At 42.5% G+C, this 25356-nt stretch overlaps 1 protein-coding gene across 9 annotated transcripts in view; it reads left to right on the top strand.

The window, feature by feature from the left end:
• The window catches only part of LOC126408877 (receptor-type tyrosine-protein phosphatase S-like), a 106396-nt gene that overhangs the window by 70158 nt on the left and 10882 nt on the right, over nucleotides 1-25356 (top strand). For 4 of the 9 annotated variants that reach the window (XM_050074633.1, XM_050074630.1, XM_050074632.1 and 1 more), the window contains 15 exons: nucleotides 2218-2419; nucleotides 5685-5821; nucleotides 6049-6193; nucleotides 15264-15358; nucleotides 16997-17250; nucleotides 17484-17574; nucleotides 17811-18029; nucleotides 18817-18974; nucleotides 20704-20718; nucleotides 20946-21058; nucleotides 22755-22852; nucleotides 23128-23251; nucleotides 23715-23890; nucleotides 24283-24402; nucleotides 25122-25276. In XM_050074633.1, the coding sequence (XP_049930590.1) occupies nucleotides 2218-2419; nucleotides 5685-5821; nucleotides 6049-6193; nucleotides 15264-15358; nucleotides 16997-17250; nucleotides 17484-17574; nucleotides 17811-18029; nucleotides 18817-18974; nucleotides 20704-20718; nucleotides 20946-21058; nucleotides 22755-22852; nucleotides 23128-23251; nucleotides 23715-23890; nucleotides 24283-24402; nucleotides 25122-25276 (2102 nt within the window). Of the gene's footprint in view, nucleotides 1-2217; nucleotides 2420-5684; nucleotides 5822-6048; nucleotides 6194-10684; nucleotides 11003-11121; nucleotides 11316-11460; nucleotides 11488-13522; nucleotides 13641-13840; nucleotides 14504-15263; nucleotides 15359-16996; nucleotides 17251-17483; nucleotides 17575-17810; nucleotides 18030-18816; nucleotides 18975-20703; nucleotides 20719-20945; nucleotides 21059-22754; nucleotides 22853-23127; nucleotides 23252-23714; nucleotides 23891-24282; nucleotides 24403-25121; nucleotides 25277-25356 lie in introns of all 9 variants that reach the window. The other 5 variants (XM_050074635.1, XM_050074629.1, XM_050074636.1 and 2 more) reach the window with 3 other exon arrangements.

Below are 25356 nucleotides of genomic sequence, written 5' to 3'. Positions count from 1 at the left end.
TGGAGCTGGTGTTGTTGACATTAGAGTGAGATTTGTTTATCAGGGTCAACTGCACAACAGCCCCAGATGTGAGGACATCACCTTGTGACAGTGACCTCTAACAACAAACACTGAACCGACAAATCCGTGGGACCATCTGGACTAGAACGGAAAATAATTCATAGGTGACGACCTCAGCTGTGATAAACTCTAGTTGTGTATGAAAGATGGTATTATGGATTATCACGGGTGGAAGATCACTTAATACAGTCACTGATGACCTTAAATTCTCAGGCTAGAAACCGTTCTCTCCATCTCGCATTCTGTCTTTGGCTGAATTCAAATATCTGACTGCAGGGTCGCAGACTTTTTTGGCACATTCTTGGGAAGTCTGCGAGTACTGAGGGCTGTCCAAGTCCACAATTCATCCAGTCCACCAATGGCCTCAGGCGGACTTACTGCAGACTTCCAGAGAGTTTGCTCAGGGTGCAGACTTCACCAGGCTCCACTGATTTATTACCCACAATTCATTGCAGTACAGATGTAAAGTTGTGTTTGGCATTACGCTGAAAAGCTTTTACAGGGCAGGCTGCAATAATGACATGCATTTTGATGATCTCAGTAGCCTGAACTTGTACATAAAAAACAACAACAGAAAGTCTTCTAAATGAACTGAAACCCAATTTATTTAGTCAAAGTCTGATTCTTATTTAGAAACATTTCTGTATACCCATTTATCTATTACCAATTATTCACAATTCATTGCAATACAGACGTGACGTTGTAGTTTTCCAACTGTCGACTAAAAACACAAAATTAATTCATTATAAATGCGTAAAAAAAGTTAATGTTAAAACAGCAGAAATAATACTTTACCACATCATGATACAGAAATATTTGTAATTTCTGTAATTATGACCCTCGGCCCACCCGTTTGGGAAATCAGGAAGTGATGCAGCAGTAACATTTTGGATGGCGAGCAGAAACAAACCTCCGTGAGCAGAAAATAACAAAGAAAGGCATCTTTTGAATGGCAAGTTCAGCATCAAAGCGCTGCCATGATTCTCTCGGCATGACCAAAGTTATTTCATTTACTGATCGATGTGAATTGAGTTACCAACAGAGTGCGTCGAGCTGCTTGAAAAAACAGGGGATGTTTAGTTAACCTTTACAAGTGTAATATTGGACACAACATTGTGTTAAAGCATCTTTGTCCAGGGTATTAAACACTGGAAATATATCCCTTTAAAAAGAATATATATATATATATATATATATATATATATATAATATATATATCCTTTTTATATATATATATATATATATAATATATATATCCTTTTAAGGTACATTTAGAATAGATTAAAAAAAATGTGCGACTTATTTGCAATTACTCGTGAGGTATCTATGGACAATCATGCGATTAATCAGGATGACATATTTTAATCAATTGACACCCCTGATTTATTTATAATGGATATCATCATGTAATATAACACAGTCACTGATGACCTTAAATATATATATATATATATACATATATACATATATATTCTGCTACTAATATTCTGTTTAGTATTTTATGGTATCTGCCTGTAAGAATTGTTCTTACATGTACAGTTGTGTCTAAATTTAGTACTTTATATTTTATGTTTTTCTAATTCTGATATATATCTTTTTGTGTTTTATCTTTATTCTATCAGTATTCTATTGCCATTCAACCTGCTTTCCTATCTGTGCTATTTGAGCTGCTGTAATATGTGAATTTCCCCAGTGTGGGATCAGTAAGGTTTTATCTTATCTTGTCATATATATACGTATATACATATATATATATATATATATATCCAAAATTGGGTAGGCTGCATTAATGAAATGCATCATTTTAAACAACAAAAGAGGTCATGGTCCAGTCCTTATTTGCAAACTTTTCTGTATTTGAATGTGTGTAGCCGATGCGCTGTATAGAAATGTATAAATATAATTTTGTTCACTCACAAAAAAACCCTGTATATCTTGTTATCTGCAAGGACAGACCTTGTGCATGATTGTAGCTGTTCGTATGTTTTTAAGGCAATGTGTGAAACAGACGTGAGGCCTGTCTATCAGCAGCTTTTAGCTTTCAGTCTTGCACCCTCACAAACTCTAGATTGTGACAGTGAACTCATCACAGCTTGTACGACTGAAGTCAGCAAGGCCTCAGTCTCAGGACTCTTTCTCTTTGCTCCTCTGTTGCAGGTGAAAGGCTACCGCGTGTACTACACCATGGACCCGTCCCGGCCAATGAATGAGTGGCAGATCCACAACGTCCAGGACAGCGTGATCACCACCATTCAGAACCTGGTGACCTCGGAGACCTACACCATCCAGGTCCTCGCCTTCACCTCTGTAGGAGACGGACCCTTCTCAGATCCCGTCCATGTTAAAGTCATGCCTGGAGGTAAGTGTGTGTGTGCAAAACACAATCATTAGTCTGTGCATGCTGGTGCATGGACAAAACGGCTAAGTAGTATTATTTATGTGCTGGAGAGCACTGGCTGTTTTTCAGATGTGCACATGCAACAGAGCACAGATGAGTCATTATTTGTGTGTGTGTGTGTGCATGTAAACAAAGTTAAGTAGCTTAGTCGAGCGACTCGTGTAAAGTTTGCGAGGCAATCCACTGTGAAATGCTACGCAAATAAGCTTGACCTGTCAGAAAAAATGACTTCTTCAAAAGGAATAAAATCCACCTGCTGGGACAGAACTGTGGAGACTTGTGAAAAGGAAACAGGGATTAGAAGCCGAAAATGTCCCTCGTACCTTGGCGCCGCTCGTGTCGCTGTGACAGCTGCTGTGAAGTCGCAGGTTTTATGTGATGGGAGGGACAAAGAGATGATTACTCTGATGGTATTACTGGTTTAAATTTCTGTGCAGCCTGAGCTCCTGCGACGCCATCAGATGTCTCTAAAAAAGTCTGCCATTTTCGAGCACACAAAAGAAGAGAGATTATATAAAAACTGCACCAAAATACAAGGGTTTTTGAGATTAATGGGTCAGTGGGTGTACTGTGTATTGTGACACTGAGAATTAGTATGACATCTTTTTTTTTTTTTTTTTTATCCCACTATGACTTTAAATCACCTGAAAAATTAGGTCAGGTTAAAATGGATTGGTTTTTAATCTCAGTAATTTCTCTGTGACATCAATATTTCTGACTTAATGAGCAACAATTACAGCTAAAGTCAGACAAAAAACATCCTTAGTCATAAATTAATTATAATTTAACACTTAAAAACAAAACTCTGCTCCCACACAGTCATGTTTGATCAGATGTGACTGACAGTGACAACATAATTTCCATTGTTATATTAAAAGTTTTGACATTAATACACTTAATTTATACAGCACGTATTTTAACCCAGTTCTTCACAGTTAAAAAAACAGAATTAAACTGTAAAAAATAGGTAAGTAGGCAGATTAAGAATACTACTACTAGCATCATAAAAGAGTATTTTAAAAAAATTAAATGTAATAAATTAAAAGTAGCCTGTAGGATCTTTTTATGGGGACCTACTTAATTTAATGAATGTTTTAATAAGGTCGAGATTAATTTGATTATTGTCATGTACACAATACATTTGCCCACTGGCATTTTTTGAAGCTGTATTTTCTATAGAGGTTTCTATTTATTCATTCATTTTTACTTGCTGTGTAAATGTATCCCTACAGGTTCATCTACAAATGTATGCTGCAGTAATTTGAAATGTATGTTTCTGAGAAAACAGTTTAGCCTGCAGGGTTTTAAGCATTTAATTTATAGGAATCGACTTATTTTATGTAAACATTTTGAGGTGCGTTTATTACTGTCACTACACGGGGTGTTTTACTTTTCTAGCTCCATGTATTAGGTATTGTAGGCTGTCACATAGTGAACTAATGTTTAGTGTTTATTACCGTCCTGCTTCACATTAGGGAATGTGATGGATTGCAGACTTACAGCCACTCCTGACTTAAGATGGATTTTTTTTTGTGATGAACGTCTAGTGTCGAAATGTTGCAATAGATTGTTTAAGAAAAATGCCTCCAGTGAAAGTGAGTTTTGAGAAGCGTTTTAAAACAGTGGTTCTCAACCAGAGGTCTGGAGTCCTTGAGTGAATTCTAGGGGGTCCGCAGAAAAAAAGGGGAATAGTTTAATTCAGTATTAAAGTGAGCCCAACGTTGGTAGAGCCCTGTTTCCACCAAACACTTTCAGTATGGTACCTTTGGAACCAACAGTAACCCTTCAGACATGATGGTACCTTTGGAACCAACAGTAACCCTTCAGACATGGGACCTAGACCCTAGTGTTTCCACCGCAAACAGTGCCCTTAAATGTGGGCGGGGTTGTTGTCACTCACTGTATTTCCACATCACCGGTGACACAGATGGAAGTCTGCACCTTGTTTATCGTCCACAGAACGAGGCTGCACTCTGACATTTTCTGAACAAAATAAAACAGGCTGCAGTGAGAGTCTCTCTCCATGGGATATTTAAAAATAGCAGGTTTGTACATTAAGTCCTTCTCAGGCAAGCTCAGGGGTTTAGTGTTGGCGGAGCCCACAGGAATGACGCTCCACGACACTTTTTTTCTCCAAGTTAGGATTGGAATATATGCCGTCCCGGTCGAAATCAATATATATAAACACTTGAAGATCCACTCATTACTAAAAGTGTACGTCATATAAAAACTTGTCACAGTGAAACTTAAGGTGTGCTGATGGATTTACATCGTCAACTCATGTATTGAGTAACATTACAAGTACACATTCCACCTTAAAAGTCGCCGGCAGTCAGCCCAGGGAATTAAGTTATTTTTTCTCAGACTCCAGCTGCTGTGAGAGGCAGCAAAACATCCTTTCATTTTATAGTTACAGTTTACTAATAAAACTCTTCACAGTATGAACAGTCGTTACATGAGCCTCAAAACCAGCCACAACTCAGCCCTGAGCAGAGTGACCGTCCTCTGCTGACTAATCAACAGACTGCAGTGTTCACAGCTCCACCTTTTAGTACCAGATCTGTGTGCTAGGTACCCCAACAGAGGGGGGACCAAAAATGGGGACGGTACAGAACGGTTCTGTTGGTACCATCCACAACTTTTCACAGTGAGAACAGAAAACTGAACTACTCCGTGGAAACAGGGCTTAAGAGTTGTAAGAGTGACTACTCTGATCATAGGTTTCACTTCCTCTGTGGTTATCTCTTCAAATGTAGTTGACACAAGGGTTGAGCCGAATACTCGGATGAAACAAGTACCCGATACAAAATAATGTACTTTTTACAAATACAAGTATTATACAAGTAAAATGTGTCAGTATCCAAACTCTTGATCCTCATTTGAGTAGCTGTGTTCAATCTCTTACTCTTGTGATCAAAGATGATGTGAAGCTCAACTCTTAAGCTGCTCTGTAAATAGTTTTCTCATGAATAATAAATATCCTGACTTCTGATCAGTCCATATCAGTTTCATTAACTATAATCAGTCTGTTCAGATGGAGGGCCCTGAAGTGAATTCTTATTGAGAATTCCTTCACTTGAACTAAAAAGCTGTTTAAGAAAGTAGGTTTTCAGGACCTTTAACTACAAAACAAAAATGCACAAAGAGAGTGCAATACTATGAATATATGTATTTAGATGAAGATAAGTGAGAGTCCTGACTGACTGTTCTGACCTCTTCCCTTTAGTCCCAGGCCAACCAGGGAAGTTCAGAGTCGGTAAGGTGGTAGACACCAGCATCGAGCTGACCTGGGAACCCGCCTACACAAAGGAGGGCATTGTCAACTATGAGCTGCTCTACAAACCTGTCAAGTTTGGCAGCTTGGTGAGACCTCTTCCGCTTCTTTTTATAAACCCGTCTTCTGAGTGGATTTCTGAACAAGACAGAGGGATAAGAGGACAGATAAAAGAAGGAAGTTGAAAAGATTAACCCCAGCGTCCAGCGCCGCTGTGTCTGCTGGTGACAGTCTCGTCTCTTTAATGATTCCTTTCTCCGCTCCCCTCATGCCACCTCTCGTCCTGTCCTCTGCTCCTCTTTCTTCTCTCTCACAGGAGAAGCTGACCTTCGGGCCGAGGAATTCGTACACGGTGGAGGGTCTGAAAGCGAACACCGAGTATTCCTTCTCCCTGGCCGCCATCTCAACCAAAGGCATCGGAGCTTTCACCAACGAGCTGGTGCAGAGAACGTCACAAGCCAGTACGTCTCAATTTGACTGCTGTACCTGCGGGCGCACACAGACGCCACAGATTTAAATTGCATTATGTTTCAGTCTTGTACACAAGTCCCATGCAGATATACACGCAAACACACACACAAAGTACATTGTCCTCAGCTCGTGAGGAAACCTGGGAACCATCTTCACATCTCTCCATCTATCTCGTTTATCAACCCATCTGTCCAACCCCACCTCCCATCCATCCATCTATGTTTGACTGTGCCTTTCTTCCTCTGCTCAGCCTCTCGCTTTCTTACACAGCCAAAACATCATGACAGATGGAGATGGAGCACCGATTAATGTTTCACTCTTCCTTTTCTTCACCCTCCTTTCACTTTTTCCACTCTATCAGTGTCTAATGTCTTTGAAAGGGCGAAAGTGTCTGCCACTTATTGGCTACCAGCCAGTGGTGAGGAGCATTAAAGGATGGTGGTTGGCCTGCTGTGTTGACAGGTAAGTGCTGAGCCAGTCTGTAATATATCCATGCTAAAGTTGGATTCTTTTCCTTGTGTCCTTTTCTCTATATTTCTTTTCTGTACAATCACTGATAGAAGATAGGGTCAAATAAGTTACTGCTGGGTTCAATGTCTATCTTAAAATCTACATGCCGGAAGTCAATGTTTACTTACCGTTATACAAATTGTTGTATTTATTAGCAGTTATCAAATAACAACAAAGACTAAAGTTAAATGTCATTTTTAATCCTCACTTGAATCAAAATGCTGGCGGCTCTTGTCACGGCACTCCAGGAACATTTTTTGGCAACTTGATGTGCCTTTAAAAAACAACCCAGGGTTGTCCGCTTTGCTCTCAAACTTGTCGCAAACTGCACCATGCATAGTTGGAGTTTCGGCCAATTCCTCTTAATGCCACCCAACTAAACTCCTGTTTCCAGCAAAACGGAAATGCTCGCTTGCGCTTCGGCTCATAGAGAGGTGCAGAAATGATTCCTAAAACCAGGAAATGAGTTAGCACCTTATCATTCCCGGTTCCATCATCTTGAAGTCGATGGGTTTTTTGAATTGGCTTTTGGTGCGATGCCTGAAATAAGGTCCTTGGTTAACACAAGCTAAAGAGACTTTCACATGTTGTTCTACGACATAAAATGCGTCAGTAAATACTAGGGGTCTAACGGTACACAAAAATCTCGGTTCGGTACGTACCTCGGTACACAAGTCACGGTTTGGTTTTTTTTGGTACAGTAATGAAAAAAATGGACAACTATTAAATATCTTTTACTTATTGGTAACCTTATTAAAACATACCACCACAGCAGTTAACTCTTTTTACACAATTTTTGAATGAAACAAATATATATAAAATCCTGCTTTTTCACATTGTTTGAATGAAAATAGAAATATAAAAGTGAAAAATAAAATCCTGCTGTTTTTTTAACACATTTTTTGAATGAAAAATATAAATATACATTTCTGCTTTAACAGTTTTACTCAATTAAAATAAAAAGTATAGTGCAGCTGGTCAGCTTTAAAGCCTGCTCAGATTCAGTTTTACTAGGAACTTACTTAGCTTTCCCACTTTGTTAAAGTGCAGTAAACAAAACATGCTTATATCTAAAGTGCAGCTTAAACAATTTTACTCAACTCCAATGGCGTTGGTTATTTCTTTAGCGCGATGGTCAGGGAAACGCTCTTTCTTTTTAAACGACGACGATATCGTAGTTTGCACCAGATTGCTTTTTCTAGTCGTGCCGGTTAACGTTCAAACTCGGGTGGTGTCGCTTTAGATGCGTTAGCATGTTAGACGTGTTTCCAAGTACATACCCGACCGCTGTTCTGCAGTGTCGGCACACTGCTTTTGTCTTGTCCACTTGTTTATTTCCATCTTCGTATTTTACCCTGAAACCAAAGTGTTCCCAAACGGAGGACTTAAGGTTTGCGGGTGGGTCTTCAGGTTCGTCAGGCTCACTTGCCATGTTGTCAAAATGCGAGAATGCGCTGCACAAAGTGAAAGCGGAGATTTACGGTCGGACTCGGTCCGTCACTCAATTATGTCCGTCGGGGAACTAGATATTTTAAATGGTTCGGCTCGCAAAAACGGAATTAAAATAAAACAAAATAAAATAAAATAATATCCTGCGCCCAATAATTCGGTACAGGGTCGTGCCGAACCGAAAGTCGCGTACCGAACAGTTCGACACAAATACATGTACCGTTACGGCCCTAGTAAATACCTAACGTGAACCCAACTTAAAATAGGCAGTTGCTAACAAGTGGCTAAATTTGACAAGACAACATCATCACGCCAAACACAACTTTACAGCCTCATTGTTGTGGTGACAGCAAGTCATGCGACCGTAATGTAGTTTGTTTATAGCCTGAAGTTGGCTTTTTACTTCTGGCAATTGCATTTATGCTTCAAAAATCATAATTCAGTCAGGAACACTTTCGTCAAAGAAATTTTATTTCCATTTGCAGTATTATATATGGCGGTATGGCTCTGTTCTGGGGCCCCTCTGCCTTTCCTTGGGCCTATGCAGAAAGCCTCCTCCACGTGCCTACGGAGAAAGCCATAAGGCAGAGAGAGCACACCTGTCTGCCCATCCACGTGCAAAAGGAAAGCCTGAGGCAGACAGAGCAAACCTCTCTGCCCTTCCATGCGCCTACATGGAAAGCTTAAGGCAGGAAGAGCAGCAGCAAAGATTCCTCCGGGAACAGAACTGAGCCAGCATCAATGACAAACAAAAATTACATTGAAAAGTCAGACACAGCATGAAAAGGAGGAGCTAATTTGCACGTCGGCCTACAAAAAAACATAAGCCCTGCAGCACTCTATAAACTCAATCTGTACTTGCTGCCATGTGCACACAAGTGCCCAATCGGTACTGCACGTGCAAATCTCAAGACACGAGATGGCTCTCTCCTTAGCTACTTCCATCATCAGCTCTGGAAAAAAAGTTTGTGTTTCATTCTTATTTGATGGGGGAAGTGAGTTGCTTGCTTTACTACCCTGACGGGGCATTTTACTTGCCTACAATCGTTATTGTTGAGCCCTGTAAACTATTTTGCCGTGACATATCAAATCAATTCATGTAACAAAATGCAGAGATAAATGGAGAAAATGGTGCAAGGAAAAGAATCCATTAAGTAGCCATGGCTGAGAAACGAGCAAGTCCTGCAGTTCATGGTGCCGATTCGCTCCAGCGGTAAGTTTTTGTCAAGTATTTACAATCACTCAACAGACACAAACATTCATACTACCCACAATCAGATGGTTTTTAATAGTGAGTACAAAATGTGCTAAACACTCTTAGCTGGCCTCCTTTCACTCTTTACCTCCAAAAAAAGAAAGAGAGACCAAGGTGGTTCACCGGAGGAGGTAGAGGAGGGGAGGAGTGGGGGGGTTCAGGAAAGGGAAGGTGCCAGATAAGCAGACTATTTCATGCAGCAGAATTCATTTCCCAGGGAGGTTATGTGCGCTTTGTTATCGCCAAGCTTTGGTGCACATCTAGATTGTCCCCCGAGGCCAACAGAACAGTGGCTGTACGGCTGAGTGGATAGATACTTGAACCTGTCAGCTATGACTATTACACTCCCACACATACACACATGCTATACACTCCCAAGCTCACACACACAAGCCCCAGACGCCTCGGCCGCGTCGTGTGTGCGAGTGCGCCCTCTTTAAGGAACATTATATAGGGTGAGTGATACCTACAGTTCAGAGATCAGTGGTGATGAAGGCGTGTGATTCTTGGCTTTCTGTACTTGTTTGTTACAGTAAATATCCAGGCCTACTTCTGATTCAATTCTTGTCTGCAATTCATCACTCTGGCCTGACTTTCAATATCCGTCTGAGTGCCTTTGTCTCCCAGGCTCCCTGTTCTTTTTTATTTTTTTTATTTTTTAACCTGCCTCCTAAATCCTTTCGGCACTGTGTGAGATCTGTTTTAGTTTGTTGTTTCTTCCCCCTGTGAAGCCCAAGACCTTCCCCTAGTCAGCAGTGGAAAGTCTCAGACCACTCTATTATCCCGAGGACTCAAGGATTATGCCACCACGGGGGCTGGTGTTGTGAAATGTGTATATTTGTCTGTGCTGCTGTATACTGAGCTGTACATCCCTGCTTTAGAAAGAAAGAGTTTTTCATTCATAAATGTGGATCCTTTTATGCCCCCTGCTATGGCTAAAGGATAAGATGTAATCATTGGGTATCAGATGCACATTCTCCTTGGGTGTAATTAAGTTGTCCACTCAGGGTCGATGCTCTTGTCTCTGGGTTATTTCATTAGGCTCTAACATTATGCTTTTACATTATGTGGTTGCTCCCCTTTTTTGCCTCTCTCATGTTTGCCCTGGTGTTATCTCTTTCAGTTCACTTTACCTTAGTCTCTTATTGTTTCCTTTTTTATCCTTATCTCCTCTCCTTTTGCGTGCCTTTCTTATTTTTTTTCCCATTCTCTCGGGTCTCTCCTAAACTCTTTGCCAATTTGCCCTCCTCGCCCCCTGTCCAATCAGAGCCCTCAGCTGCACCCGAGGGTGTGTCCTGTGAGAGTGCCAGCTCCACCTCGCTGAGAGTAAGTTGGAGGCCGCCTCCAATGGAGGGTCAGAATGGCGAGTTGGCAGGTTATGAGCTGAGATACCAGAGAGTTTCTGGGGCAGGAGGCGGAGGTCAGGGCCAGGAGGTGAAGGGGCTGCCTATCCCGGCCCAGCAGGGGCAGGCAGTGTTAGAGGGGCTGGAAAAATGGAGCCTGTACAACATCACCATGGCAGCCTTCACTTCAGAGGGGACTGGACCCAGCAGCCTGGCTGTGATTTGCAAAACTGATGAGGACGGTAAGAGCGAGAGCCATACATCAGACCTAAACAGTATTGATTGTGTAGTTGATTATTAACTGGCTAGACTGTTGGTCACTTAATTAATTCTGCATTTGTTGGTGTGTGTGTGTGTTAAGTTCCTGGTGCAGCCCCTCGTCAGGTGGATGTCCAGCCACTCAACTCCTCAGCGCTTCGAGTCACATGGCGCTCAGTGTTGCCACGGTTACGGCAAGGCCAGATCCGGGGCTACCAGGTGCATTTCAGCCGTACAGAGAGCAGTGAATCACGAAACCTTCCTCGCATCAAAGACCTCTTGTTGGATGAGTCCCAGGTGACGTCACAACTGATTTTTTTTAAATGATTGAAAAGATGTTTATCCATTTATTTTATCATTAAACATCCTCCCTCTTCTCCTTTCTGTCCTTTGACTCATCCGTCTCGGCTGCCCGTGGGGTGTGTCTCATCTGTGGGATAAGATGGAGGAGGATGACTCGACTCAATATGTGAGTGCAGACTGCCCCTCCTCTTCTCATTATGAATGAACTATTAATACATACAGCACAGGGCAGCCAATACATTACACACAGACAGCTATGAAATCCTCATCAAGGTTTGACCAGAGATTTGTTTAGCCTCTGATACGTAACTTTAATAGTTCATTACTGATGCATAACTCAGGGTTCCTACACAGTATGGAAGTTAATTTTAGAAATTTCCAGGTCTGAATAGGCACGGAAAAAAGAAAAGAACTGTAACTGCTACTCCTTTTTCTAAAATATAAAATTCAGAATTTCTGAATAAATTCATCATACAAGCAGAGTGTTTTTCACGGAGTTTTGAGCAGGAAGCCAGCCACCATGTTTACCACCGTGCTGGAAAGTGCGGTCCAGAGCGAGCTGTCGTTGAGAAGTATGGCTGCAACTGAATGCCCACTCCTACACAGAGCTGCCTCACACCTGTACGTCACAGCCTGCAAGCCAGCTCTGCTGCAAGTGCTTTATAACTGTACCAAAATTTCCAACATTGCGACCAGATTATTTGGAAAGAAAATATGGCAACGTCCTTGATTTGCATAAGCTTGTCTGAGTTATGAGTTATGCAGTGGTGTTGTTATTAGAAAAGTATATATCTTTTCTTTTCTTCATTAAGGAGAAGACTCACAGGCTGCACAGTTGCCTTGAAAATTTAATTATTCAACTTTTTTCCAACTCATTTATGGCTCTTATGGAACAATAATACAATATTATTTATTTAATGTGTTGAGGGGAAATAATAGGGCTGACTCAAATCCTTTACAGCTTTGAATCTGCAGTCAATGCCATGGTAATTGACGTCCAGATCAGCCAGTTTTTCTATAGAATTACCCCCAAAATCCCCAATAGCCCATAAATTAAAAATATGAATCCAGCATAATTCATTATGCATTAACATTAATTATTAGTTATTCTCTGACAAGGACATTTAAACTTAATAATAGGCCCAGCTTTGTGACTTTGACCCCCTGTGACAGGCTTAAAGATACGCTAGCAAGATGTCAAAAAAGCCAAGTGTCTGGAATAGTTTCAAAATTTACAAAGATGACCCCCCAAAAAAAGAAGTGCCCACCAACTCAACGAGGCTTGGATGACCCAAAACTGGTATTACAGACAGATAGCCTGAGAAAATAATACAAATATAGCTAGCACCGGTTAGTTTACTTCCTCTTTGGGCAGAGATTGACTCGTCTGGATGAGGTGTTATTTAGTAATTAGTGGTAGTTGTTGTAAATTAGTTCAGGGAGGACCCAAATGCAGAGTAACAGGCAAGGTTGAAGTTTTAACAAAAAGAGAGCTGATAAAAAACATCCGGAGCAACCAGGAAATACGATAAACTCAGGTAAAAAAAAAAACTCCATACACAAGATACCAGGCAGGAAATGGAGCAGGGAAAGACACCAAGAACACAGGGATGAATGCAGGACGAACTGACCAACAACAAAGTCAAACACACAGGTATATATATATATATATATATAGGAAGACACGGGCAAAAGGAGGGAAATGGAGATTGGCTTGCAATAAGGGTGTGGAGGGGAACACTAGGGTGGAGCAAACAAGACTAATACAGAACAGGTGTGAAGGAAAGACTCCGGGAACAGGGAGGGACTAACAAGACAGGTGTGACAGAAAACACCAGACAGGAAGTAAAACGAAACACGACACATGAGGAGAGAATCTGTAAATAAAACAGGAAGCAGATTAAACATGAACGAATAACATGAGACAAGGAACACAAACAGTTAACTCCAAAACAAAGACCATAGGATAACAGGATATAAACACACCCAGGATCATGACAGTCGCAGTAGTCAGAATGTAAAATATATCTCTGGTATAAATGTACATTCAAGAGAAGTCTGGAAATTTAGGTGTGGAAATTTGAAGTAGAGAATATGGAAGGACCCTGATGACTGCAAAGGAAGAAATGGGTGCATTGTCTCATGTTAAAAGGAATGAGTTAGCAGTATTTATGGTGCTGTTATGTGTTTCCCCCCCACAGGAGATGATTTTAGGAGGTCTGAAAGCAGAGACTGTGTACTCCATCTCAGTGGCAGCGTACACCACCAAAGGGGATGGAGCACACAGCAAAGCCAAGCTGGTGCAGACCCTGGGGATTGGTAAGCATATGCCAAGTATACAGTTCAGTGCACTGGATTTAGTAACATACTCAAGAATTGATCTTACAGTAAGCTGCACCAGCCGGCAGTAAATAAACAGCCAAATCAATTCTAATTCTTCCACAAGTTTTACATGATATATGTTGTTATATATATATACATTTCAATTGATTTTCTGCTGCCTACGCTGTTGTTTGCAGTGCCCGGCCCCCCTTCCCTTTGGGTGCGTCCAGGATCTGGTCCATCGGTGGTGGTGCGGTGGGCTCCTCCGGTGGAGTGCTCTGAGTCAGGCTCTGATAGCCGGGGGGCCCCGGTGGTAATCCAGGGCTACCGCCTACAGTTTGGCCTCAAGAATACCTCTTTAGACACCACAGTTGATTTCACGAGTCGGGAGAAAAACTTCACTGTCGGAAACCTCTCCCCGGGCTCCTCCTACGTCTTTGTCCTCTCTGCGAAGAGCCGGGCAGGCTACGGAGACATAGTGCAGCAGGAGATAACAGTTCCCATGTTCCCACCCTCGGGATACCCCAAAATACCTGACTTTGTTAATGCCACATGCTGCTCCCTCGAGTTCTCCTGGCAGCCCCCTGCCCCAGAGGAGTGCAACGGCATCATCACAGAGTACACAATATCTTACAGAGAGGCTGCGGGCCCCAAACCCTCCGCTGACACTGGCCCGTCAGCCATACCAGCCCCCACCGCTCCCCCGTGGCTGATCACGCTACCAGGGAGTGAGTCCAGCTACACCATCCTGGGCCTCAATCACAGCACAGCCTACGAGGTGCAGCTAAGAGCCCACAACAAGGCAGGGCCAGGCCCCTTCAGCCCACCTCTGGTGAGCCGAACCATGGCCTTTGAAACAGGTAGGGCTGGCCTTGGGCCACAGGAACACCCTTCACCCTGTAAGCACTGGTTCAGCTTCACATCTCCGCTCCCTTTACTGTGGATTTCACTCCAAACCACTAAACTAAACGAAGTCTGGGCCAGTTCTTACAGGTCGGCCATTCACCTGTGCACCTCAGAGAGGCTGAGAACTGCAAAGTCCAGGGGAACACGACTATTCCCCCCAATCTCCTCCACTCACTCACTTATACCTTCATCACCTACCCTTCACCACCAGTGGAAGCAGGCTGAATGTTAATGGATGTTTGCTTCAAGAGCACTGCTTATCACAAACCCTCAGGTAAAAGTCAATACAGGGCTTGGATATACAGTATCTAATACGGCAGGTAAGTGTTCAGTCTGAATTCAAGGGAAAGCCGGCGCCCGGTGCTGTATCTGCAGGTAAGCTTTTTTTATCTGATAGACCTCCACTTCCACCTTTTCCGAAGCCTTTGCTGACATGCTGAATTCTGAGTCTAACAAACACAGACCTTACACTCTGAGAATGTGGCATGTCACATTCCTGCAGCCGCTCTGTCTGTTATTTGTACTTATTACTCTTGCCATCCACTCTCCTCATCACCTGCCCATCCTCCTAACCATCATGTATTCTTCCCTCAGTAACAAATCCAACTGACGTGTCTTCCATTTTTACAGGTTTGCAGTAGGAGAGCAGAGGAGCGGCTGGTTTGAATGAAATCCTTTATCACAAGTGACTCTGTTTCTTTGTGTCCTCTGCAGATGTGCCGAGGAATTTTTCAGTCAATCTGGCCACTAAGACCAGTGTTCTTCTGACCTGGGAGTTGCCAGAGACCACCAACCCCTATCGCTTTACTGTATGTCCATTGTGCTTGAGATAATGTGTGAAATAATGCAACATTTGGAAGTAAAATTTGCTGCATGCTTTTGTTTATAATGCCTCATATTATCGTAGGTTTCAGGATTTCTAGTGTGCATGGCCCCGACCTAAATTATACTCAAATGTATTAGTGTCAGCCTTTTAGCACCCACTGTTCCACCTGTGGGATGCTGGATTTATTTAGAATTTTATGGAGTAGCACTATAAAAAGTTTGAGAGATTTCCATACAAAAGAATGAAGTGTAAAACACCCCATAGCACATCCATTTTGGAAGGATTCAACAAATGAGTGTTAATTAGTGAGATGTTGGTAGACGGATTTTGTTACCTTTGGAGACTCGGGCTAGCCGTTAAACCCCTGTTCGCAGTCTTTATGCTAAGCTTCAAACTTCTCATTTAACTCTTCGCAAGAAAGAGATTAAGCTCATTAAAAAAATAAAATAAAAAGTTGTAATTTTTCTTGCAAATGTGGCAGAGGGGCGCACCAAAATTCCACCCAAATTATTATTATTTACTATTATAGATATTAAAAAAAAGAAAGAAAGAAAAAATTCTAATGCTAACAGTCAGTCTGTAGTAGGAGCGCCCCCTCTAGTCCTGGTAATGCAGTTCACCGTAATATTTAATATTAGTGAGTGATCATCACAGTCAGAACATGCTGGAAGAAGAAGACAAATAATTTCTTTTATTAATTATTATTGTTTGTTAGGTACATCGTTTTTTGTTCTTTAGATTTCTTATTAGCTTTTGTTTAATAAATATATGTATATGAGATAATAATAGTAATAGTTATGGGGGCAGTGCAGTAACGGTGGTGGGAGGTTGCCTTGGGCGCCAAATGTGCCAGGTAGGCATTGCAGTGTGGCAGTGCAAAATTGTAATAAACCATGGGTCTTCAACATATGAGTTTATAATTTGTAATTTTTTTTAACTTTTTTCCTCAAAAAATGTAAGTGTTTGTAATAATTAAAATTAATTAAAATAATATATGATAAAAATAAATAAATAATATATATAATAGTAATATATAATTAAATCATAATTAATAGATAATAATAATATATAATTAAAAAATTAAAATATGAAAATGCACATTACCATGAGTCCAAAATATCATTAGCATTTTCATAAAGAAAAAATTATTTACAGTAAACAACACTGACGATACGCTAACTGTTACCCATAAATCCTCCTGCAATTAGATGAGCTAGCCAACCTGTGCTAAATCACTGTACCTTCTAAATGTATGTTTCACATCAAAACAAGATGTACAAATATATGAATCTGTCAGTAATTACTATTTTAATGGCTTAGTGTTGTTTGCACCATAAAAGGGTATGTATATACATGGCACTTTAGGCTGCCCTACACGTTATTGTTGGCCCAGTTTGATATACAACTCAATTTCAGCAAAAACGTCCCCGCAATAAACTATTAAAAACTTAAACTTCAATGAAGAAAATTTCCAGAATTTAATGATAAAAAATTGTTTTGATTTCAGCAGACTACTCTAATATCCTACTATAGCACAGCATCATCAGCATACAGTATATAAATAGGCATTTTTATCTTTTACCTATTGTTCTGACATCACTAACCCTCTCCCCCCCTCCAGGTGGAGTATAACCGGCAGAAGATGGAGGTGGATGCTCGTCTGAGAAAGGCAGTCATCCCAAACCTTCAGCCTGACACCAGCTACGACTTTAAGATCACTGCACCGGAGGGCAACATGGGAGGCCTTCGCCACCGCATCTCCGCCAAGACCTCCCCGCCAATCACCATCCGCCGCCCTGAGATTGACCACACTCGTGACACTGAGACCACAGTCACCATAATCCTGCCGTCACTGGAGACTCGCACTCCTGTCAAGTAAGACTGAGTTTGTTGTTGTGAAATAGTCTCCCTGGCTTCAACAGACTCGCTGTGCTCAGGTCAGATTGTATCTAAAGGTGTGTGTGGCGTGATGATAACACTGCCTGACTGACAAGATGGTGAAGATTAGGTGCAACAAGTTGGCATGGAAACGTGAAAATAGTTAGACATGTTTGCTATTGTATCAGTGCTCCTGGTGTTATGTTGTTTGTCCTCCTCTGCTCCCACAGGAACGTGTATGTTGTTGTGGTTCCGCTGAGGAGAGCCCGCGGCGGCGTCATCAGACACCTCAAGAGCCCAGATGAAATGGACCTTGAGGAGGTGAGAACCACAACAATGACGGCACCCATTGATGTCTGTGCCTGGAAGGAGGAAAGGACCTATAAACACACGCACACACATACACACACACACAATCCTATTGCTTAGAACTCCTGGCAACGCTTACCCTTTATAATTCAGTATCAGTGTTTAAACATTAGTCATAGATATTGGAACGTCTCTTATTTTCCTTGTCTGTGTTTTCCGTCTCCCTTTTTCTCCTCTCTCCATCTCAGCTGTTAAAAGACATCAGTCAAAAGCAGAGAGATTCTCGGCAGCAGAAGCAGGTGGACCTGCGGCGGGCTTACATCACAGCCCGTTTCACACCTGCCACCCTCCCGGCCTTCTTCACCCTGGGGGACCAGCTGGACTACGGAGGCTTTGAGAACCGAGCTCTAGAGCCGGGGCAGGAGTACGTCTTCTTCATCCTGGCTGAGCTCAACTCCACAACCGGGGTACGAAAGCAACTGTGTCACTTCTCTCTTCTTCCCCGTGTTTATAAACCACTCCCTCGCTCCCCGCTGCCTGTGTTTTCCTGCTGCAGGCTGTCACTTTACATTGTAATCAATACGGCCTCACTGCTAAAACAATAAAATGCACGTCAGTCAAAGAGTTGTAAGCAAAAGGCAATAACCTTCACGTACTTCCATCACCACTGCTAATAAAGAGTGAGTGTACCTACTGTGGCAGCAGAAGAGATATTGCCTTGTGCGCTGCACCAGATCGTGTATATGTGCATTTGAATTGGAAAAGACGTAAATATACAACTTGAATTAAGATAGAATTTAGATTTTTATTACATGTTTTTTATTAGGGACATTTTGCCCAGGGGACGCTCTACAAAAGCGCTTCTAAACTAATAAAAAGGTTTTTTATTCGGTTTATTTTAATTATAGAAGCCCGTATAATGTCAGTAAGCTCAGGTACATTCTTTATGTGTTGTGCAATACAAGTCAAATATGATTTCATACACACATGTTCATGTAAAACCATGTGTCATGTTGCAGCTTGGTCACAATTACAGGAATGCCCTTTCAGTCTAATGCAATCCAGTGCAACAGCTCTGCAACGACTCCTTCTGTAGAGGGTTATATTTTGTTGAGACTCGGTGACAAACCCACACAGTAGAGGGTTGGATTGCTTTTTAGTGTCATGTGCAAATGTTTTTTGTCCACTGAGATAAAAATAAGACAGAATAGCAAAAAAACAAAACACTGTTCTTTCTGCTGTGTTCGTGCACAGAAAATGTACGTGGCCAGCCCCTACACAGAACCTGTGATCGCCCCAGATTCAGACCCCCAGCCCCTCGACGCAGGCGATGGTCTGATCTGGGTGGTTGGACCCGTCCTGGCTGTGGTCTTCATCATCTGCATCGTCATCGCTATCCTCCTTTACAAAAAGTGAGTGGGACAGCTTTGATTATCTTAAAGACTATTTTTTCTTAACATCAGTAAATCCCATGAAAAAAATATTAATTCATCGGACTATCTGTCAAGACCGTCTCTGATACCCTTTATCTATCAGAATTAGAGCATATGTGCGGGTTATTAAACCAGCAAATAATAGGCAATAGGCTCCTTTTCCATTGCCAGTGGTGTGTCACATTCAGCGCCACAAATGCACCAGAACACATGGTTAGTAAACAGCAGAGAGCAGCATGGAAGCCAGTGAAAGCAACGGTTACTTCTTTTTTAAGTGTTGCTTTCAAGCTCCGTCGACTTTGGAAGGATGTTTGAGCGCTACTTGGACATAGACGGACATAATTTGTCGCAGCACGTCACTAAACCACGCTGGACAAGCGGCAAAAATGATCGTGTCAACCCAGGTGTCGTGTTTACATCACTACGATCATTGCTGGATAAATATCTGTGACTGCTGCAGAGTTATTTGTCCCAAAAATGAACATCAATTGTAACCTTTCCCACTAAAGACAAAAGCCAGATGTTAGTGGGTGGTACTCATCCCTACCGATGATATAACGCTTCATAAATATATACTTTTATGTTTAAAAAAGACCGTAATTTCCAAAACGGGTGGGCACTGTCGTTTTTAGTAACCATTACACAAATGGCAGTAAATAGTTAATTTGTTTTGGACTATTTTTAGTGAGGTCCTGGTTTCCCCGCAGCTAACATGAGCAGGCAAATTTTAATACTGAGGATACTTGACATTTCAGACCACTTCAGAACACTGGACACAGTTTATTGTATTGAGTAACTGCTGGAGCTTTTTAACATTACAAACTACAAAGCGTCACAACTGCTGTCAAGCTGTCAAAGGCTCACTAGTGTGTGTGACTCTGTCCGAGGCACAGGGCTCACACTCCCGAGACAAGAGGGGCAAGGAGGGCCTCAGCAAATCAATACCAGCATGTGCTTCCACAGTGATATGAGATTTTACCTGTTTTAGATAATCACATTTGTAGTAAAGTTGATTGGACAAAATTGCAAGGTCAAGCAATTTGCGTTAACTGTTGCAATCGCAAAATTGCAACATCCTGGAGGGACTGATTCATGGCATCAGTATGGCGTATATCGGATTAGCTCACAACAAACTAAAGTGACCATGTCCATGATAATGAAGGAACGTGTCAGTGATGCAGTGGTGTGGCTTACTGATGTGTTTTCTTTGTAGTTTTCGGACAACAGTGGAGCTCTGTGGACAGAGGAATATCAGGCTTTGGCTGTGCTAACAATACTTGTTGGTGCTGTAGGACCAAGTCATTGTTAGTTTTGCTTTCAGGGGAATTTTTGACAGCAGAAAAGTATTGAATATTTCTAGCCTCATTCTTTAAAGATACATTAAGTTTCTGTCCATCACGCTGTGCGCTCACATTCTGCTAGCAGCTGCCACCGGTATTTCTTGTACTGGCATTGTTTAATGTTTGACTATCCTCCCACAAATGCTCAACTTTTAGCCTGATATCCATCAAATTTGTTCCAATTTCAAAGTTTGTTCTCCCCTCAGACAGCTACCAAACAGTCTGACCCCGCTCTAGGCCTGTGTTATCTGCTGCAAGCCATCAAGCTTTTGAATACTAATGCAAAATATTGATTTTCCTCTCTAACAATCTGTCTATTCCTTTCCTTCCTTTAATTATTCCTTCCCTTGCTCTTGTTTCACTGGAAGCAGCAAACCTGACAGGTAAGATTAAACCAATGTCAAGCTCTTTGTTCGTTTTAACCCGCAGCAATTACATGATACCAGATCCTGTACAGAGAACTTGTACAAATCCGTAAAACAGCATTTCTGTTAATGCACTATTTACTCGAATCAAGGAGGCATGCTAACGATGTGTCACCAGTCTGGTTCTCTCTCCCTGGTTGTTTGCATGTGCTAATTGCTCTTTTGACTCAATGGTGTTTGAGCAGCAAGCGCAAGGACTCCGAGCCGGGAACCAAAAGCCTTCTGAGCAACGCCGAGATGATGGCCCATCACCCGACAGACCCTGTGGAGATGAGACGCATCAACTTCCAGACTCCCGGTATGCAGCATGGGCCCACACAGGCACCCAAACACACACTCTGTATTTGCATACTAAAGTGTACTTCCGATTGCTCATCATTCGGTGATGAAATATTCATGCGACTAATTTTAACTTTGGTAAGATTATGCAGACAAGATTGTGAAAGTACTCCTCCGCATCACAACCAACCTGGCAGCTTCCAGTCCTTTCGGAGATCAAAATGGCCGCTGCCCAGGTAGTACAGTCAGTGCTTAGTCACGGCTGAGTCATAACGGTGTGACAAAATCTGATCATCTCCGCTCGCCCACAGTCCACATGCCAGGCTGGAGATAGCACATCAGAACAGACAGAAATTATATCAATCTGTCTTATCACTCCTGAATGTTTCTTAGCTGGCTTTTAACGGTCAGAATCATGTATCAAAAGGTAAACTGGGGGTTAACTGTGATCATTTATAAAGGCATTGATTCTGTTCTTGCCAGCATAACCGACTAAAACCCCACTGTGAAGTAACTACATGGATTTTGCCGCTCCCCACCCCCCACAGAGTGAGATCTAACAACACAGCTGCTTTGGTCGTGGCACCAGGTTGATGATGCTTCGCTTTCACTTCTTCCATTAAATTAACAGTATCCAAAAAACACATGGCCTCGAGGAACTGAATCACTGCTCTCACTATATTTTCATGGTTGCAGTTTATGGAAGTCTCACAGGGGCCTCGTTGAAAGGGAGGCAAGACGTGTCACCATGGAGAAAGGTTTAGTCCCTAACCCGCCAGGATGTGTAAAGTCAAATGATGCTATTTTTAACTTAATCTATACATGAAGGTCTGAAGGTTGTTTTTTTTTGCTTGTTCGCAGGAAGGAAAAGTAAAAACCCACAGAACAAAGCACTGCAGCTCCTCTCTGCTATCATATGAATTTTTTACTCTCATGTGGCAGCAACCCTGAAGCTCCCACCTCACCCACTTCTCCTCTCCTGAGATTTGTGCTTTTTGAGATGCTCTGCAAAGATGAAATTTGTTTCCAGCTAAACCGGCTGATGCTATCTGAGGTCATTTTGGTCGTGACGGGAGCGTTTTGTCGTGATTACCTGTGGGGGCTGCAGTGCTGGACCAAAGGAGAAAATCACTGCTGATATGCGCTTGTTTTTGATAGCTGTAGCTGCAGAGTGAGTTAAACGCTCAAACATGGACATGCATTGCAATTCAAGAAGCATTGAGAATGCGTCCTGACTTAAAAAGATTGTGTTTATTGTGCACAAAGCAGTGTTTCTTTGATTTATTGTTGTAGCTATTTGCCTTTTAAATGGACAGCGGCTCACTATAGCTCCTCTTCTCGCTCCAGCTGTGAACAGAAACGACTGTACAAGGCATAGGTTGCCTCCTTCGCGTGTGTGTGGGTGTGTGTGTGCACGCAACCCCTCCTAATTAGTGTTCTGTCTGTGTTTGTTTTCTCTGATTCGTTGCTCCTCTGATCACAGAGAAAGCAATTTATCAAAGAAAAACAATTTACAAACAAACAAGACTCGCCTCACTTTGTCCTCGCACATGGATCAAAATTGATTTTCTGCCTCAGCGTGCTCCTTAATGATATGTGATGTTCTCTGATTGTATAATTATCTTCACATCTTTGCATATGAGTGATGTTGACCCGCAGTGATTTGGGTTATTCAGCTGAAGCCTGCGTCACCTCTGACCCTTGTTGTCGCGCAGGAATGATGAGCCACCCTCCCATCCCCATCAGCGAGCTGGCCGAGCACATAGAGCTGCTGAAAGCCAACGACAACCTGAGGCTCTCGCAGGAGTACGAGGTGAGGCATACATTATCATTCCATATGAATAAAAGGATAACATCCTTATTGTTTAGAGATGTTAAGCCTGTTAAGCCTTCGCATCATAAAGCAAATGTTATTTAACGGCTGTATCTCCGCGTGCAGATTATATGTTCATGATTTATTCAGTGCTGCAATTTGTTGCTGCAACTTGTCTACATTACAGAGCACTCTCTTTCCATTATCCCTAAATGCACCTCTAAATATGCCACCACGCACTCTTAATGTGTGCGTATTTGCTGCTTCTTCCCCAGTCCATCGACCCTAGTCAGCAGTTCACCTGGGAGCATTCAAACCTGGAGGTCAACAAGCCCAAAAACCGCTACGCCAACGTCATCGCGTACGACCACACCAGAGTCATCCTGGCCCCCATAGAAGGTGAGGATTAGCTGGAATGGAGCAGCATGTTAAAGAAGATGTTTAGAGATCCTAATGGGAGGGTCTGTATTTGTGTTCAGGGGGGCAAACACAAAGCGAGGGGGGAGAGGGAGAGCTGCGTGATGGATGAAATCTGAAATTGCAAACAGTGCTCAAGACTGGCTGTGTGCAGTGGCATGAGACTGACAAACAGCGCGAGTGCATTCAAGTGCAGCCAGCACTCCTCCAGAACAAGAAGGAGGAGAATGGATTTTGATCTGCAGCTCATGAATTTACAGCGATGGAGTCTTGTTTGTTTGTTGTCGTCGTCCGCTAGTCATCCAGCAGCCTTCTGTTGGAAGCCCCGGCTGCCAGAAACAAACAGTTCGTTAGGCTGTTTGATGTCATACACGCAGGTTAATTTATTATGTCGCTTCTGCAGATTGCAGTTTAGCAGGAGCCTCACAAAGTGTCTCGTTTGCAGGTATCCTGGGGAGCGACTACATCAACGCCAACTACATTGATGGCTACAGGAAGCAGAATGCATACATCGCTACCCAGGGGCCGCTGGCGGAGACGTTCGGGGATTTTTGGAGGATGGTGTGGGAGCAGCGGGCCGCCTCTGTCGTCATGATGACGCGCCTGGAGGAGAAGTCGCGGGTAGGAAGCGAGACGCCCACTGACGCTCAATATAGCTCTTAGTTTACCTGCAATTTATAGTTCTAGGACCTTTTTGCTGAACAAATGGGAGTTTGGATCTTTTGAAGTAGGGTTGTATGAGGTACTTATCCATAGTCAGTGTATTACAATTTGTAATGGCGGTCAGCACGCCCCCAGTTTGGAGTTTGACACGCAAGCTAAGAAATTACTTCCGTTTTGGCACTCCTGCTGCTCCTCCAAACTAGGGGCATGCTGACAGACATCTACCATAGGTAAAGCACTTACTAAATACTTCATACAACCCCATTTTAAAAAATCTGAACTATCCCTTTAAGAGAGGTTCAGTCTGCAAGCTGTAATAGTAATGATGATAATCCTTTCTGTATATTTAGATAAAGTGTGACCAGTACTGGCCAAGTCGCGGCACAGAGACGTACGGGATGATCCAGGTCACCCTGCTGGACACAATGGAGCTGGCCACATTCTGTGTCCGCACCCTCTCCCTGCATAAGGTAAATTACATCCCTCTTTTCTCCACTCCTTCTCCGTCTGATTCACCGCTCTGCCCTTTCCTCTAGTAATTACTGTCATATCCAGTGAAAACTGCTTTGATCTCCCGAGTTTACAGTTAAACACCAACTGGAGTAATCATGAATTTCCGCCGTCACTGAATGAGCAGCGCATGTGGACACACGGCGGAGAATAGATTAGTCTGGGCTTCATGGAGTGCTCAAACCAGGCCAGCCTCCCTGTGTCAGACGCTGAGATTTGATCACTGTTGGAAGCGGAGCACTTTCTTATAGCACAGGGCTAATCTAGGAGCGCCAGACTAGCGTGTCTCTCTGGCCTACTTACCAACACAGAAACTAGGCCAACTGTAGCTTCCAAGTGTAGCAACGCTTCTCAAAATTTTTGTTGATGTGTTGCGAAACGTCAAGTTAGGAGATCAGTCATACAGTAGAGGATAATGCACATGAAGTGTTTAGCAGTGCTAGCATTAGTCCTGTCTATTGTGTAGTTTGTTTGTGCACAATGTAGGAACATTTGGGGTATTTGCTTTCTTTATATGATATAAGAACTACTCCTTCATGTACAGTGTGTATAGGATTCCTTTACGTACATTAAGAACCTACTTGGACTGTATGAAAAAAATGGCTTGTTTGGCTGGCCATGATGCAGATGTGTCAGGTTAAGTTACACTTCTGACCTGTTTTTTTGTCTCTTATATCAGAGTGGCAGCAGTGAACGGCGAGAGGTGCGTCAGTTCCAGTTTACAGCCTGGCCAGATCACGGTGTGCCAGAGTACCCCACCCCCTTCCTTAACTTCCTCCGCAGGGTCAAAGCCTGCAACCCTCCTGACGCTGGACCTATCATCGCTCACTGCAGGTACAGTACACACTCCCAGGTTTATCATTGTGGGAAATATTTGTTTTCTTGCTGAAAGTTTGATAAGATGGACACCACTG

Source organism: Epinephelus moara, chromosome 21 (assembly GCF_006386435.1).
Source record: "Epinephelus moara isolate mb chromosome 21, YSFRI_EMoa_1.0, whole genome shotgun sequence".
NCBI lineage: Eukaryota > Metazoa > Chordata > Actinopteri > Perciformes > Serranidae > Epinephelus > Epinephelus moara.
The sequence above is the reverse complement of the archived record's forward strand: the minus strand, read 5'-3'. Positions and strand labels throughout refer to the sequence as shown.